Source organism: Dasypus novemcinctus, chromosome 3, assembly GCF_030445035.2.
Source record: "Dasypus novemcinctus isolate mDasNov1 chromosome 3, mDasNov1.1.hap2, whole genome shotgun sequence".
Taxonomy (NCBI): domain Eukaryota; kingdom Metazoa; phylum Chordata; class Mammalia; order Cingulata; family Dasypodidae; genus Dasypus; species Dasypus novemcinctus.
Genome location: NC_080675.1, coordinates 173,140,544 through 173,158,697, shown reverse-complemented (window position 1 = coordinate 173,158,697; position 18,154 = coordinate 173,140,544). Strand labels below are relative to the sequence as shown.

General features: G+C 43.5%; 1 protein-coding gene across 5 annotated transcripts in view; it reads left to right on the top strand.

Moving 5' to 3' along the window:
* The window catches only part of CPEB1 (cytoplasmic polyadenylation element binding protein 1), a 167,478-nt gene that overhangs the window by 145,847 nt on the left and 3,477 nt on the right, over positions 1-18,154 (top strand). For 3 of the 5 annotated variants that reach the window (XM_012530488.4, XM_058294735.2, XM_012530490.4), the window contains 7 exons: positions 7,750-7,976; positions 10,195-10,447; positions 12,292-12,405; positions 12,704-12,808; positions 13,693-13,829; positions 16,461-16,659; positions 17,944-18,038. In XM_012530488.4, coding sequence (XP_012385942.1) covers positions 7,750-7,976; positions 10,195-10,447; positions 12,292-12,405; positions 12,704-12,808; positions 13,693-13,829; positions 16,461-16,659; positions 17,944-18,038 — 1,130 coding nt within the window. The remainder of the gene's footprint in view (positions 1-7,749; positions 7,977-10,194; positions 10,448-12,291; positions 12,406-12,703; positions 12,809-13,692; positions 13,830-16,460; positions 16,660-17,943; positions 18,039-18,154) is intronic. The other 2 variants (XM_004472071.5, XM_058294736.2) reach the window with 1 other exon arrangement.

Here is an 18,154-nt window from a genome sequence, read left to right as displayed (position 1 = left end):
GAATTGTACTCACTTTTTGTTAACTACCTTATCACCTAGTCATCCTCAACCCACTGGAAACTGGTTTCTAGCACCACCATTCTACTGAAATGATTCTTGATGAAGTTACCAGTGGCCTAGTTGATAAATTCAGTGAATACATTTTTTTTTTTTATATTTATCTTACAAGATCTCTTCATCGCAATTGACATTGACCACTAGTTCTCTCTCGAAACATTCACCTGGTTTTCGTTGTACCAATCTATAGCTCCTCCATACTTTTGGCAGATTCTCTTCCTTTGCCTATCCTTGAAGTCCTTGGGTCCTCTGGGTTCTGCCCAAGGCAAACTGCATGGATGGATGGTCTCTTCTTACACTTCTACATCTGCAGCTCCCAAATGCATACTTAGGGCTCCTAAACCTTTATCATTAGACCAGATGGCCAGAATGTTATATCTGAGTCTCTGTTAGATATGTCTAATACTTATTTGTTCATATCCCCCAGATCTGTTCCTGCATTTGCCATCTAGATACATGACACCATCCATGTCAGATTTTTATTTTATCCTTGATGACTTTTCCTAATACGCTTCATTCAATATGCCATCAAATTTTCCCCCCTCCTCCTTTAATTGGTACCCTGTCCATGCCAACTTCCTCTCTACCCTCTTCTCCCCTGGATCTCTGTACTGGCCTTGGAACCCTTTTACCTGTATCCAGACTTGTCCCACCCTAGACTTCCCTCCTCATTGTGGCTGCCTAAAATGCAGACCCAATTGTCAGTCTCCTGCAGCGTCTCCGTTTGCATAACTCAATTTAAATACTTGTTCTCCTCTCATCTAGGCCCTGGATAACTCCGGCAGGCAGTTTTCCTTTGAATCCCTGGTCATCCTCCTTTGCCATCCCCACAACAGCTCTTCAGACCCACCTCTTCAGTGTCTCCCAGAAACCTTCAGGATAAACTCAAAACTCCTTAACCTGGTTTTCAGAACTCTTCATAATTTGACTATTGTGTCATTGTTCACCACCCTAAACTTGTTTTTGTATAATGTGAAGGAGGCGGCACCCCTCTAGGGCACTGGCACCACATCCATGGGCATCGCTTTTAAGACTGATAGGTATGATCTTTTCACTTCCTTGGTGGTTCTTGCTAGATTTTGCTGCAAGCAGGGAGGAGTCTTAAATAAATCTTCATACCCCTGCCTTCCAAGGGCCTGGATTCTGAGGGTTTCGATTTTGCATTTTTTTCAGGCAGGGGTTTTTCAAGAGTGATTTGAGATACTGTCAAGGATTATTTCTGATGGGTGTCGGAATCCAAGCATTGAGAAATGTTCTAGAATATAGTTTAGTGCTTGTGCTTTGGAAACTGCCTTGAAAAGGCCAAGGCAAAATAATAAGGAAATATTCATTCAGCCCTTGCTGGATACAGTACCCAGTTAGGCTGGTGAAATGAATGACTGACCATAAAAGGTATTGGTGAGGATGTGGAGGGATTAATTCTCATCATTATTGGTGAGAATGTGAAATGGTACAACTGCTTTGGAAACAGTCTGTTTCTTTAAAAAAGATAATACCTATCATATCTTTATCTGAAAGGAAGGTCAAATGCCTGAAGCAGAGTAAGCTGGCCTGATACCATAGTAAAAGCTGTTTGGATCTTTTACATATGCTCTGTTGTTAGTGGCTTGTGTGTGTGGCCCCTGAAAGCATTCCTGCACTGATTTTGTGCTTGGAGATGTGGGTTCCTGCCTCTTGGGACTTGCCGCAACCCAGGTGGTATTCAGACTCACTTGGAGACCTGAGAGGAACCACCTCAGGCCAACCTGTGTTTCACTCATTTGCTAGTCAGGGCTGAGTGGAGCCAACATTCTGAGGTGAAGGCTCCTTCCCAGCCTTAGTGCCTGCATAGCTCCATTGCAAAGCCCTCTTACTCAGTCTTGTGGATAAAGAATGTGCTTTGCCTTAGATCCCTTATTTCCCCAAAGCCAAGTGTGGAAAAAGGTTGGTCTCTCCTGCTGTCCACTTTACCTCCCTTTTCTTTCCCATGCTTTTTTTTTTTTTTGCAATGAAACGTGTTTAAATGGTGTTACTAAGGCAAGATCAGTCCATAGAAGTCAATGAAACTTGTTTTACTCGGTTTGCCAAAATAAGAATTACATCAGATACTCTTTCAGATGAAATTGTTTAGTTTACAATAACATATAAACATATAAACACATGTAGTTTCACATTTCTCTACATGAAACAATTTTCAGCATTCTAGCTAAATCAGATTTAGAGCATGTAAGAGAATGAAACAAAATTTGAAACAAAATCCAAACACTAACTCTAGAAGTAACTTTTTTCAATCATTTTTTCTTTATTTTTCAAAGATACATAGATTACACAAAGTGTTACATTAAAAAATATAAGAGATTCCCATAAAGGCCCCATTCCCCACACCCCCACTCCTCCCACATCAACAACTTCTTTCGTTAGTGTGGTACATTCATTGCATTTGCACTTCTATACAGCATGGATTATACTTTACATTGTAGTTTACATTCTCTCCAAGTCCATTCAGTGGATTATGGCAGGATATATAATGTCCTGCATCTGTCCCTGCTATATCATTCAGGACAACTTCAAATCCTGAAAATGCCCCCAAATTACATCTCTCTTTCCCTTACCCTGCCTTCAGCAACTTCAGTGGCCACTGTCTCCACATCAATGATATAATTTCTTCCATTGCTAGAATCACAATAAGTCTATAGTAGAATACCAATAAGTCTACTCTAGTCCATATTTCATAACCCATCCTGAGGACTCTGGCATGGTGATGCCCATTCCGCCTCTAAATCGAGAGGGGGCTTAGATCCCGCATAGCTGATGGATGGGACTTTCCTGCTTATAGTTACAGACTCTCTCGGTTCCTTGGTATGGTGGTTGACCATCCTCACCTCCTTGTTAGCTGACTTGGGTAAGTCCAACGAACTGGAGAGTAGGTGTTGCAACTCTGCTGAGGCTCAGGGCACATAGACAGTTCAGAGATTCAAGTCTCCTGGGCATATACCAACCCATTGCCAACCACAGGTTCAATAAAAGTGACAGAAGAGGCATGTGCAGAGAGGTCACTTCTGAGTCCAACTTCATCACACTCAGCACAAATTCCAAAGTAGGGCCTACTGGCAAGGCACTGAACTCCAAAGCTATCTTCCATGACTGCAAGACCTGGGTGTCTTCCTAGCCCCCAGATACAACCCTAGGTTGTATCTGCTTTGGCTTTCTCTAAGTTCTGCTGAGATGTACATAAGCACAACCTCTCTGATGACCTCCTTACTCATTTTGAAGTCTCTTAGCCACATAAACTCATTTGTCTTTACCATTTCTCCCTTTTATTCAAGATCTTTTTCTAGTTGCATCACCAGCCAGTGCTTGGTTGTAATCCCTCAGAGTCAGGGAGGCTCATCCCCGGGAGTGATGTCCCATGCTTGGGGGAAGGTAATGCATTTATATGCTGAGTTTGGCTTAGAGAGTGGCCACATTAGAGCAACATGGAGGCTTTTAGGAGGTAACTTTTAGGCACCCTGCGGCTGTAGGCCAAGTTGAAATTTTAAGCACTCCGGCTCACAAGCATTGTCATCAGTATCAAGGACCCATCACTGGACCATCCTTCTTCACTGGTTTTTGCCCTTGGACTTGGGGGATTGTTGCTGTTCCATTGGGGAATGTGACAGAGCTCCCCAGGATGGGAACTCAGCACTCCTTCAGTTGTCATTTGAAACTCTACCTACTATGTCAATACCCAACGAATATTCGAACATATCTATATGTATGCATGCCCTGGAAAACTCCCTCCCACCCATGTATCCCCCCCATCAATGACACCCCTCACCAGTGTTCTTCCTTTGCCATAGTTGAACCCCTCTGTGATCTAAAACTTCTTCAAAAATGAAGCCTAGGGAAGCAGATGTGGCTCAACCGATTGCCTTCTTTTGAAAGGAAGATGACACAACAAAAGGAGACAAGCAGACACAGAAGAACGTACAGCGAATGGACACAGAGCAGTCAGCAGTCAGGCAGCAAGGTGGGGGGATAAATAATAAAATCTTTAAAGAAAAAGCCTAACATATTGCTAAATTCAATTAATAGGAAAATGAAATAGTAATGATAAGTTTAAAGATTAGAAATAAAGTACATAATTTAGAAAAACTAAAAGTAAAAAAATTAATTGGGATATTTAAAAAATGAAAAATACCATAAAAATTCTTTTTGAAGTTTTGCCTTTCATCACTGTAATAGGTGTTGCCCTGTATGTACAGTGGCAAGGCAGTCTCTTCCATTTTTTCCTCAGTGTCTTACATCTTTTTTTTTTTTTTTGTCTTCAAAAAAGTTTTAGGTCACAGTAAAGTCACATGTAGAATACGAGGGGCTCCCACATACCCAACATCCTCCCCCTCCTCCCCCTTCCCCAGTAGTGATCTTTTTACATGTGGATGTTACATTTTCTACAGCTAATGTACGAATATTGAAACATAGCTACCAACCATGGTTACATTATGGTTTACATTTTAGGTCATAACACCTGTACAAATTTTCGGTGAAATTTACTTGGCCTGCATCCCATCACTGCACAATCATGCAGAACAACTCCATTGCCCACCAGTTACCCACTCTCCCATCTACTCTATTCTTCTCCCCCCACCCCCTCCGGGCCCACAGTGACAACCAAGCTTCACTGCCTGAAGGACAAGATCCATAGATACCCGCAACAGTGCCAAGGGCTTGACACACTAGTCTTTCCTCCCCCATTGGGAGCCACCCGTGCCCTTGATAGACACCCTCCCCTCTGTTTGAGAACATCATGCCTCCCCGGATGGGGGTACAGCACCTTCCTGCTCTTTGTATGGGTCTCCACCCACTGATATAACACACTATGACAAGGTGAGCACTCACACCCTCCCTAGAAGCCTGATCCAGAGTCAGTCTATGCCAGATACCCCCATCAAACACCTTAAACCCGTAACCCTTATTGAGTTTTCTAAAGAATTTTCTCAACATTATAGTTTCAACCACGTACCTGACAATCTCCCGTGTTCACCTGCTCCCTCACCCCAACCCTCCACCCAATTCCATGGACCATCTGACCCATCCTCCCAATCCTAGTCCCCCTCAAGCCTGCAGAGCCCAACCCAGTAGTATCCCTATAACCCTGTCTTTTATCCCTTCATTGCACAACTACTTATCTCCACTTTATCATAGGTTTTGCCCATGTGGGCATTGGCTCAAAACCTTCCTCTCCTCCCCCCTATTTCCTATAGCCTATCTTCCAGTCTATAGCTGTCTCAGCTTGATTTGCTTAATTCATATCAGAGAGGTCATGTAGTATTTGTCTTTCAGTGCCTGGCTTTGAACATTGCCTCAACATAAGGTCCTCAAGATTCAGTTCATGTTGGGAAGTGGACTTGGCCGAGTGGGGCATCCACCTGCCACATGGGAGGTCCGCAGTTCAAACCCCGGGCCTCCTTGACCCGTGTGGAGCTGGCCCACGTGCAGTGCTGATGCACGCAAGGAGTGCTGTGCCGTGCAGGGTTGTGCCCGCACAGGGGAGCCCCATGCGCAAGGAGTGCACCCCATAAAGAGAGCCACCCAGCGCAAAAGAAAGTGCAGCCAGCCCAGGAATGGCACCGCACACACGGACAGCTGACATACAAGATGACACAACAAAAAGAAACACAGATTCCCGTGCCACTGACAACAACAGAAGTGGACAAAGAACACGCAAGCAAATAGATACAGAGAACAGACAACTGGGGTGGGGGGGGAAGGGGAGAGAAATAAATAAATCTTTTAAAAAAAAAGATTCATTCTTGTTATCTCATGTGTTAGTACTGTATTCCTTCTTACTGCTGAATAGTATTCCATTGCATGTATATAGCACATTTCGTATATTCATTCCTCTGTTGATGGGAGTTTGGGTTAATTCCAACTTTTGGCAGTAGTTAATAATGCTGCTATGAATATTGTCATGCATATATCAGTTCATGTCCTTGTTTTCAGTTCTTCTGGGTATATACCCGCAATGGAATTGCTGGGTCATATGGCAACTCTACAGCTAGGTTTGTTTTTTTGTTTTTGTTTAAGATTTATTTTTTATTTACCCCCCCCCCCATTGTGTGCTCTCTTGTGTCCATTCGCTCTGTGTTCTTCTGTGTCCAGTTGCATTCTTGACAGCACCGAGAATCTGTGTCTCTTCGTTGCATCATCTTGCTATGTCAGCTCTCTGTGTGTGCCGTGCCACTCCTGGGTGGACTGTGTTTTCTTTCATGTGTGGGTGGCTCTCTTTGCAGGGCACACTCGTGTGTGGGGCTCCCCTACGTAGGGGATACCCCTGCATGGCATGGCATTCTTCGCGTGCGGCAGCACTGTGCGTGGGCCAGCTCACCATACGAGCCAGGAGGCCCTGAGTTCAAACTCTGGACCTCCTATGTGGTAGGTGGATGCCCTATTAGTTGAGCCACATCCGCTTCCCTATAGGTAGTTTTTTGAGGAACTACCAAACTGTCTTCCACAATGGCTGGATCGTTCTACATTCCTACTAGCAGTGGATGAGGGTTCTCATTTCTCCACATCCTCTCCAACACTTGTAGTCCTCTGATTTTTTAATAGCCACCAGTCTAATGGGTATAAGATGGTATGTCATTGTAGTTTTGATTTGCATTTCCCTAAGCGCTAGTGATGTTAAGCATCTTTTCATGTGCTTTTTAGCTATTTGTATTTCTTCTTTGGAGAAGCATCTGTTCAAATCTCTTGCCCATTTTTTTAAATGAGTTGTTTGTACCTTTATTTTTGAGATATAGGATTTCTTTATATATGCTGGATATTAGGCTCCTATCAGATATGTGGTTACCAAATATTTTCTTCCATTGGGTAGACTGCCAGACTCTTTTTTTAATGTTACATATCTAAGTATTTATTGTGTACTGGGCACTGCTCTTGCTCTGCTCAGCATTTTCTGTCCGCTAACTAATTATTGGACTCTCATAACAATGCCAGGAAGTAGTTGGTATTTCACCTGAAGTGCCGGTGAGAAAATGGGGCACAGCTAGGCTAAGCAAGCTTTCCAGAGCACAGAGCCATACACAGGAGATGTCACAACTAGGGTTTCATCCCAGATTTGTCACTTTCAAACATTTTGCATCTATCCTAAATGTGAAGTTCAGGGGTACATAGAAGATAATCTGCATAGGCTGCGTATTTGCATAATGATATTTCTCAGGTAGGTGGCATGCTCATGGTATTCCAGACCTCCGTGGTATAGCCTCAAATGGTCTGTTACAGCTATGCAACATTAGAGAGGTGGAACTCTTCTAATAAACTGGTTGACAGGCAATAATAAAGAAGGAGTATGGTTTGGGCTCTCTAGTTGTGTTGAAGGAATCTCCTGTAGCAACATGGGCAAGTGTGTGCAAAAATTAATAGCACCTGTGACTGGATAGCATCCCAGGTAACCCGATGTTTCCCAAATGCTGATACTGACCTTTTTGAGCCTGGTGGCAGAGAACAGGACTTTGGTTTTCAGACAGTTAGTTGTTCTGTAGCTGCCTCTGATGAGCCCCGAGTGGCCAGGTCTCAATATTAAGTGCATATCTGTTCATTATACTCTAAATGTGGTCCTAGCATGCCTTGATCCTTGGTGGTGGTGGGTGGCTGTGGGAGAGAAGGGAAGGCCTGTTGGCCAAGAGGAAAATGATAGTCATAAGTTTCCTTTTTTTTCCCCCCTTCATCTAGTACTGAGCATGCTCCATAACCCACTGGGAAATGTCTTGGGAAAACCGTCCTTGAGCTTCCTGCCTCTGGATCCTCTTGGGTCTGACTTGGTGGACAAGTTTCCAGCACCCTCAGTTAGAGGATCCCGCCTGGACACCCGGCCCATTCTGGACTCCCGCTCTAGCAGCCCCTCTGACTCAGACACCAGTGGCTTCAGCTCTGGATCGGACCATCTCTCAGATTTGATTGTATGTAACTTGTTCGTGGGAGGCTTACCTGTGCCTGTGTCCAAAGGGGAAAGAGGGTGCAGTGTCTTGTTTTAGCGTTTGAGGTGGGTGTGCATGTCTAATGAGTGCAGACTGGGAGCGAGGTGATGGTAGTAGTGGAGCATCTATAGAGCTTTTCATCCTCAGCACAGTCGAGGATTCTTTTTTACCCACTGAGCAGTAAACTTCAGGACCTGTACCAAGGACTGTTTTTACTAGTTCCTCTAAGAGCTATTGGAAAACAATTTCAAAAGTAAATATGGGGGTCCCAACAGTACTCTGTTTCTTGACCTACATGGATGTTTCCTTTAACCTGTATCATTTTATATACCCTTATGTATAATATCTCAAAAATTTTAAGTGATACTTTTAAAAAAATCACGTGGTTAATAAGTAGCAGGGCTAGAGCTTTACTCCAGATCTGAGTCTAGCTCTTCTATTCTTTCCACTGGCCCACACCAACTCTAAATCTAAGGCCATGATCAATCTGTGAAATGACGTCTCAGTTAATCTCTGCATCTCATGTTCTTTATTTACAACCACCTATAACGTGTGTGGTATCTATGCTATGTGGAGTTGTTAGCAAATGGATGAGAATGGGGGGAGTAGGGGTAGTAGAAGCAATATCCAAGTACCTTCTGAACCTGGTTTCTCTACTGTCAGATCCTAAGCTGAATGTTAACGAATAGAATGGCTTGTTTCCCCACACTCTTCTGTTCCTTATACAGGACTGGAAGTAGTGGTTGTGGTTACTGTTTCCCATCCATAGCATAATCTTTTAGAGCCCACCCTGTTGGCTCCTGTCAGCAGATCCTAGAACAGGAAAGCTGGCATTGCTCTTCCCACTGCCCATTGGGTTTGTCTGTTCAGGGTATTTCCAAAAAGGTAAATGCAAGCAGATCCCTTTTCTTCTCTGGGCTACAGTTTACTCCCTTTAAAATGGGGTCAGATGAGGTGCTTCTAATTCTGTGTGTTACTTTAGGGTGGAGTTCAGTCTTGGAAATTTGCCTCAATTAAATAATATTTTGGGATTTTGTTTAAAGATCTTTCTCAGATAATCCTCACTCACACCCAAAAGGATAAATGGGGAAGGAATAAGGACAGAAAGAAGACGAAATAGTCAGAACTTACAGAAATTATTTAAAATAATTAGATTTTTTTTATAATGGGATAAATCAGTTTTGCCCACTTAAATTAGCAGAATTTAAAGCCTTGATACAAGCTTGTAGTGAAATTTATGTTCTCATATATTTCTGATAGAACACAGAGCCCTCCTTAGAAAACATTTTGGCATACTACTACTAGGAATCTGATAAAGGGAAACAAAATATAAAGAAACTATGCCTTAAAATTTTACTTTCTAATCCTGAAAACTTGGAAAGTATTTAAGATACTTTCCAACAGTAGGGGAATGGGTCAGAAAAGGTAGCTTGTTTCCTAAATATAATATCATAAATTTATTAATAATGGTTATGAAGACTGGCTGGCAATATGAAAAAATTATTGAATTGGGGAGGGAAGGAGAATTTGTTTTAAATTATAGTGTAAGTACAACTAATCTTTAAAATGCATAGGGAAAGGCACTTATATGAAATCTAAAATAGGCAAATTCATAGAGCCAGAAAGTAGATTAGAGGTTACCAGGGGCAGGGAAATAAGGTGTTAATGCTCAGTGGACACAGGGTTTCTGTTGGGATGATGGAAAAATTTTGGAATGAAATGGTGGTGATGGTTTTACAACATTGTGAATGTTAATAATGCCATTGAATTATACACTTAAAAATGGTTGTTAGAATGACAGGAACAGATGTGGCTCGAGCAGTTGAGTGCCTCGTTCCCACATGGGAGGTCCCGAGTTTGGTCCCCTGTGCCTACTTTTTAAAAAAAAACAGGCAAACAAGCGAAAAAGAACAACTCAAGGGAATCGATACGGCTCCGTGGTTGAGGGCTGGCTTCCTGCAAACAAGATCCCGGGTTCAATCCCCTGCCTTGGTACTGCAAAAAAATTTAAAAATTAAAGACAAATTTTAAGTTATATGTGTGTTTTACCACTATGATTTTTAATGAATAGCAAGAAAGTCTAAAAGAAAATACATCAGATACTAAATGTATATTAGGAATTTTTCATATTTTCTATATGATTACTTTTATAACCAAACTGTGTTTTTAAAAACCCGTATCTTCCTTTTTTCTCCCCTAGTCAAGCCTTCGCATTTCCCCTCCTCTGCCCTTCCTGTCTCTGACAGGGGGTGGTCCCAGAGACCCTTTAAAGATGGGGGTTGGGTCCCGAATGGATCAAGAGCAAGCTGCTCTTGCTGCAGTCACTCCTTCCCCAACCAGTGCATCCAAGAGATGGCCGGGAGCTTCTGTGTGGCCATCTTGGGACCTTCTTGAAGCTCCCAAAGACCCCTTCAGCATAGAGAGAGAGGCCAGGCTGCACCGGCAAGCTGCAGGTGAGTGTGGCTCTGGGCAAGCTTGGGGCCTGAGGCCTCAGTCTGAAAGCAGAGAGTAAGTGACCTTAGTTCACAGTGACACTGATGAACCATCCAGAAGAGGAGTTGTGGTTGCATGGTGAGGTCTCCAGATCTGCAAAGAATGATCTGTTCTGTGGGTAAGTGCTAATGAGAACAAACTCAGAAACTCCTCTGAGAGGAAAGGTAGATAAACTGGCACTTGGGGATGTGCCCATAAGGTGTTGAAGCCACCCCACGTTTGTGCTCTTCTGTGAAGACTGGCTGTGTGCTGCTGTTGCTTTTAATTCTTTCATAGGTAAGTGTCCTCAAGAGAAACTCTGGGGATGATGCCCAGAATTTTGTCTGTCTCTCCACTTCCTACTTAAAGACATGTCAGAAAAATCTGTACTGGAATGGCTGTCTTACTGGTACACTTGGGGATACACTGGGGGATGTGTGGTCCATTTGTTGACCCCAAAAATAAAGGATGCCTCTAAGTAAGTGTCCCAGTCTCTTACAAATCCTTAAAGTTCTGTCACTGAAACTATTTTTCATTTAAAACCAGAAATTGGAAGTAAGTTAGTTCTATGAGTCATTATCTTCTAATGCTTCAGGGAACCCCCATTCTCAGGTTCTCAAGTTGATGACTTTGATGACCAAGTGAATGTTCAATTTCTCCACTCCATTTGTTTCCATAAGTTTCAGTATGTCTGTCTTCTACTGGCAGAGCTGGACCTGATCTTAGTCTCCCTTGTTTACCTAATGGCTCTGGCAGCCCATCTTTGTACTTGCTCTAGAGCCATTGTTTTCCTAAGAAATGACATTTCCATGCACTTGGATGAGACTTTTATTGATTTCTGTTTTTGTTTCCAAATTACTGCTGACAGTGTCCAGCTTCTTGCTGTAGCAACACAGTGGGCCTATCACTTTGAGGGACTGGCTTTCCAGATCCTCCTGAAAGAAAATGATGGCTCATTTCACTGGCTGCTGCCTCAGTGCTGAAGGAGGATAAAAGGGCAGGAACCAGCCAGGCCCCACTAAGGGCATTTTCTGATCTGGAAAGGCACAGACTGAGGGAGGACCAGATTAAGGACTGATAGAAAGCAAAGTGCATCACACAGAACAGAGAGGCCTAGAAATTGTCAGGGGCAGGCCAAACAGAAGATAGCTTCTACTCTATACAGCAAGAAGGCACTTAGAAATTGTCTCTTAAAGTAGTGTTTGTGTCAGAAACTTCATGATGGGTTTGGACAAGCTTGTGTTTGTCATTAAATAGGAAACTGAGGGGTTAGAGGACAAACCCATTATCTTACAAATTTGGCATCAGTGTCTGTTCAGGTTCTTTAAGGACAACTCTGGCAATGATGGACCATGGTTCTGATCTGGGGAACAGTTAGTGACATTCTTGTATTATTGGGTTGCTAGTGGTGGTTTTTATTGTCAGTGTCCTAACTTAAGTGATTGATTTCAGAGCCAAGACAGAGAAAGAGTGGACTGTTCTTCATTCAGTCAGGGAGAAGGCCCATTTGGACAGTGAAGGACTAGCCTTGTAGATGTTACATACAACTTCCTTTGGTTACTTTCACTTGAGGTGTGATGCTTTTTCCCCTAAACATCTGGTTTGGTATTCCATTCAATTTCAGTAGTAAAAGTAGGATTATCATACCTGGTTGACTGGATTGATGAGAACATAAGGTTTCTTGCCTTTCACAGTAGTTGTGACTATTCTCCCAGGCAACTGGGTTAGGACTGTGGCCAGTCAAGTTTTTCCTGGGTAAGATCACCTTAGAGAATAGTTCTTTGTTGACTCTGACCTCTCTTTCTTTTGTTGTCTTCTCCCAAAGCTGTGAATGAAGCCACCTATACCTGGAGTGGCCAGCTTCCTCCCCGGAACTACAAGAACCCCATCTACTCTTGCAAGGTGTTCCTAGGAGGTGTTCCCTGGGATATTACGGAAGGTGAGCTGCCTCTGAGACCTCCTGCTTCAAAGGTTGAAGCTGGGTCATGTCTTTCAGGAGTGTGAAACTTGGGCCCTAGGCCAGGGACTGAACTGCCTGAGCACAGGTATTACAAGAGAAGCTGAAGAGACAGCATTTCAGAGACTCCCTAGTGCTTCTGTGTCTGATGCTTGCACTTGTCTCCTGAGACCAAGGGTCAACCCTGAGTTGTTTGTCAAGGGGGATAAACTGGGAGGGGTAAACCTTGGTGATAATTGCCAAACTTCAGCCTCTGCCATTCTTTTCTGTCTCTTTACAGCTGGATTGGTTAACACCTTCCGTGTATTTGGTTCTTTGAGTGTGGAGTGGCCTGGTAAGGATGGCAAGCACCCCCGGTGTCCTCCCAAAGGTAATATGCCTAAAGGTAATAAAGACATGGTAGGAGCTTTTTTTCCCCCTCCATAGTTACGTAATTGCACTGAGGGGTGCTGGGAAGTCACAGCTGCATGCTGGTAATGTGGTATTGGCACTCCAGAGCACAGACCTTTTAGCTGTCAGCACTTTCTCTTCAACCTATCACATCCCTCTGTTTCTTTTGTGCTAATTTTCCATCTCTCCAAACTTACACTGCAGTGGGAGCTGCCTCTGAAACCCCTTCCTTGTTTGCTTCCCTCCAAACCTGAAACCTGGAATCACCTTTTGTCTCAAAATGAGGCATTTGGAAAGCTTGCCCTTGCTGTCTTTCCTGTCTAGATAAGTTGTTGCCGACCTGATTCTGAGATCCCTTTGGAATTGGTAGGAATGAGGACCAAGCATCTTGATTCCTCACTGGTCTGAAATGAGATCCTTTCCCTGTAGAAAGGAGCAGGTGCTATTTTCACTCTGCCACATCTTCATTGAAAATTGTTCCCATGTTTTAACTAGACTCTTAAAGCAGTACCTCTGTATCCTGGCAAACTGGCTGTTTACTTGCCAACCCTCCTACCCTCTAGGACAGCCTGGCTCTGCTGACCTGAACATGCTCTGTGTTCTGGGATAGAGAGCTGTGTGGTAGCAGTGGGATCCTCTGTCCCAGTTTGCCAGTTCCTTCCCTTATTAGGACAAGGCATAGTATACTTCTCCTGCCCTTGGTCTGAACATCTGGCAAAGAAAGTGCTTCCATTTGACAAAACTTTTCAGGATTAGGACAAAAATGTATCTCACACACAATGCCTCCTCTCTTGGAGAAAGATCTCTACTGTGAAGCCAGGGCTGAGGAGTAATCACAGGAGGGGATATTAATGCCATTTCTCCTCTCATTGGGAATAGGGTATGTGTATCTGGTCTTTGAACTAGAGAAGTCTGTCCGGGCCTTGCTTCAGGCTTGCTCTCATGATCCACTGAGCCCAGATGGCCTGAGCGAGTATTATTTCAAGATGTCCAGCCGCAGAATGCGCTGCAAGGAGGTGAGTTAGCATTGTGTCCTTTCTGCATCAGGATATTTTGCGTATGACGCTGGATTTCCTTGGGATGGGTGGATGGAGATGGAGGCTTCAGATGAGGCGTATTCCTGCTAAGCAGTTACTGTCCAACAGTAAATACAGACAAAATCCTTTCAATTGCATCAAAAACCAAACCAGTCTCTGGGCCCCAGTGATACAGTATTATGTGCGTGTGTGTTTGTGTGTGTGTGCGTGTGTGCGCGCATGTATGCATGCCATTCCATGGAGATCAAACTATGCCCCAGCCTTTGTTCTGCTCCTCTTCTAGCCAATGCTTCTGCCCAGACCTTTTGTCTTAGAGATAAAATTGAAAGCGGCATCTTTTTCTACTTGGACTGAATGGTAAAATCTATAACTGTTTCTCCCTACTCCTACCCTCTCTGCCTGTCCCTCTAACCTCCCAGTCTGGTGGGTAAATTCCCTTTGGCCTATACCCTTTTCAGTTTTCATCAGGATTTATTGGTTACCTAGTTTTCCCATATGATTTTCTCTCCATATGCTTTTTCCAGTGTCAGCCTTGTGTGCCCTTGGCATCTTGGGTCTCAAGCATAGAGTTACTGTACCTGGGGACCTCATTGCAGAATCCTGGGCCTATCCCAGGCATGTTCTGAGTATACTCAGGAATCTCCACTTTTACCAAGTTTCACAGTGTTCTAGGGATAGTGTTTTTGATTTTTTTAATGCTTTTTTAAAATTAAAGTTCATAGATCACAAAGAATGTTACATTAAAAAACGTAAGAGGTTCCCATATAACCTACTCCCCACCCCCATCGTTTTTGTAAATTGTATTTTTTTTAAGATATATATATATATCTCAAAATAGGGATAGTGTTTGAGAACCATTTGTCAAAGGAAGTTTTGAGCTCAGGAATCAGTATTATGTTTTTTAAAATCTGATTCCAGAGGGCATCACCTTTATGACGATTTTTAACATCTCTGAAATGGGAAATTAAAATGCCTGTATTGGGATAGTCACCTTGGATTTAAAATAACCCATTTAACAAAGCTGGCTCTTTGTTTTATAGATGTTTCCTGGTGTTAGTTCACATTCTGTCTTAGTGAAGGGTAAGTTCATCTTCTCGCTGTCCATGGTGACCCACAGCTTCCCTGCCTTCTCTCCTTTCTCACCACGTGGAGCACATGGTTATATCCCACCTTATTATCTTCTGGAATTTATTTATTATGCTCTTTCTCCCCTGCCACCTGCTTTCACAATGAGAGACTGCAATACCCTAGATCCTCTCGCCTTCTTTGGGCCCCTGCTGATACCTGCCTGAGTCCCATTCCCTCCTCATCACCTTGCAGTGCTTTAATCTATCTTTGTTTCATCGGCTGTAGGTTGTCCTGGTTCTTCTACTGCTCTGACTCTATTTCCTTTGTTTCACCCTGCCCCCTGCCACCATCAGTATAGCCAGTACTTGACGTTTTTCTCTCCTTTCCAATCTCAGATAAATTATTTGTGCTTTTGTGGCTCTGCTCTTGCCTTCAAACCCAGACTCAACTTTCTAGCCTCATATCCTCCTGAGCCCCATGTTCCTTTAGGGCCTTTTGGGATGTCCTGTATTCCCAAACTCTTCTGTATATAAAATGGGCTTTTTCATCTTCAGTGGAATTGGCTCCCCCTGGTAACTTCTGCCAGGCCTTCTCACCCCAATGTCATTAATGTTAGAACTCATCAGTCCTGATTTTTGTTTACCCACCATGCCTAGGTAGTCTGAGTTCTGCAGACACCTCTTTTAAAGAATCTCCTTGGTCTTAGCCTAGTCTATGCCCAGTGCCACTAGCCTTGTCCAGGCCTTAACCACCTGTCCTGTGATCTACTGCTTTTGCCTTTTTGCTGGTTGCTGCCTCACTTCCCTTCCTGCTTCAAGGCTTTTTTTTTTTTTTAATCTTCACAGATTACTATTCCAAAAACACATATTGGTAATCTGTCATTTCAGTTCATTGTGGAGTTTCCACCCCACTACGCCATATTTTCTTTTAGGCTTGGGATTCAGAGGCAAGGGACACGGTCAACACTTGACCTAGTGTGTTACTCTGAAAGATCTCAATATTACCTATGGACAAGTTTCCACCCTTCATCTTTTCAGTTATTTCCCACTGTTCTAGCTCAAACCCTGTAATGCTAGATTGGACCAGTAACCATCTCATGCAAATACCATGAGCAACCCCCACCCTTCTGTCCTTCAGACTCTTGTCCTTTAATTCCTCAATGAATCCTCCTTTCCTGAATACTCCAGATCATATTCTCCATTCACCAGTGTCCATGGCCCTTCGTTGGAACTGCACACTTAGAGGTTGTGATACAGTGCTAGATTTCAGTTGGAACTTCTTTGCTTACTCTACAGGGTGAGTGAGTGCTCTTCTACCACTTCCTTTCACCATTCTGGACACACAGACTTCTGGTAAAAATTTAGCTATCACTGGGATGGGGTATGAGAACTTACTGAATGCCTGTGTACCTGAGACTGGCTGGTAACACCTCATCTACTGTGTGGACCTTTAGTATCTCCAGAGCATGTGCCTTGCCATTTAAGGTCCTTTTTCCTCTATGGATTTCTGCAAAAGCTGATGCACCCATGGGTGGTTTTTCAGGTGCAGGTGATTCCCTGGGTGTTGGCTGACAGCAACTTTGTCCGGAGCCCATCTCAGAGACTTGACCCCAGCAGGACTGTGTTTGTTGGTGCTCTGCATGGCATGCTTAATGCCGAGGCCCTGGCAGCTATATTGAATGACCTATTTGGTGGAGTGGTGTATGCTGGGATTGACACAGATAAGCACAAGTATCCCATTGGTAAGTGTCCCACTTCTGTGTGAAAAAGTCTTGGTGTGGTGACCCCTGGGATAAAGACTGGATTGCAATACTTCCCCATGGGAATGGAGAGAGAGGCCTGACCCAGGTCTGCAGATCAGCATATATCAGCAGCCTAGCTTCTTAATCAAGTCATCAAAAATGGCTCTCTTCCCTTAACTTCCATGCAAAAAAAAAAGAAAAATAAAATTAAAAAGTGATAGGAGATTATTCGAAGCAATAGATGAGAATAAGGTAAGGAGCTTTGATTGGAAACTTTGAGTTGACAGATCAGTTTGGGACAGATAACAGGTAATTCATTAAAAAGCCAGGACTTTCTTGAACTTGCTTGGCTTTCTATATTTTAAAAAGTTTTTGTAAAGCCTTGTCTAGTGTTAGAGACCAGGTCAGGCCAGAGGGCGCTGGGTGGCTCAAGCAACAATATAGTCATGACCCAGGCTGTCCCAGCTTTGAGGAGTCCGTGAGCTTACCACTGGATTTTGATCCACTTGTCTTCCTGATTGGACCCCTGTGCAGACTTGGAAAAGGAGGCATTTCCCCAGTCGAGGGGACGTTTATAATCTCAGTGGTAGTGTTTAGAGCTGGGGCAGAGACTGAGCTTTCTGGTCAAGATGCAGTTAACCCACCTCCCCAAATACTTAGTCTTCCTTCCCACCCACACTGAATCTGGTCAGAAAGAAACAGCGTGTGCTCATCAGTGCTGCACCGCAGACTGAGAACAGGGACTTCAGAGGCTGCAGGGACGGAGGCGGCACTTGGCAGGATGGGCCTTCTTCCTGCTTTCCTGTTAGGTCTCCAGTTACCTCCAGGCCAGAAAGAGTTTTGAGGTATTCTGTCTGCATCTTGATTTCTACTCTGAACCTTTTTAACCTTACCTGTGTGTATCTCTACACTAGAGGAGTCCCTTCCTTGCCCATTTCAAGCAGCACATCCTTCCCTGACTGTTGAATGATTTATGCCAAGATGGTCTATAACTTCACTGTCTAATATGGTGGCCATGTATTAGCCAGTGTGGCCATTAGGACTTGAAATGTGACTAGAGCCACAAGTTGAAATGATAATTTGGATATATTGGATTAAATAAAACATACTATTAAAATTAATTTCACCTGTTTCCTTTTAATGTGGCTACTAGAATATTTTGAATTACACAAGTAGCTCATATTTCTATTGGACTGCACTGGTCTAGAAATAGTTTCCTGAGTGTTACCAAGTGGCTTATGGGAGAATTTGGCTAGAAGATAAGTATGTGTCTGTCACTTCTAGGGTCTGGCCGTGTGACTTTCAATAACCAACGTAGTTACCTGAAAGCAGTCAGTGCGGCTTTTGTGGAGATCAAAACCACCAAGTTCACCAAGAAGGTGAGTGGGCTGGACTGTCTTCTTGTTCTGGAAGCATTTGAAAGGGGCTCAGACCAGTTACTAGCCTGAGACCAAAGCTGTGCTTGTGCTGGGTGTGCTCAGGAGTGTGAGCTGAA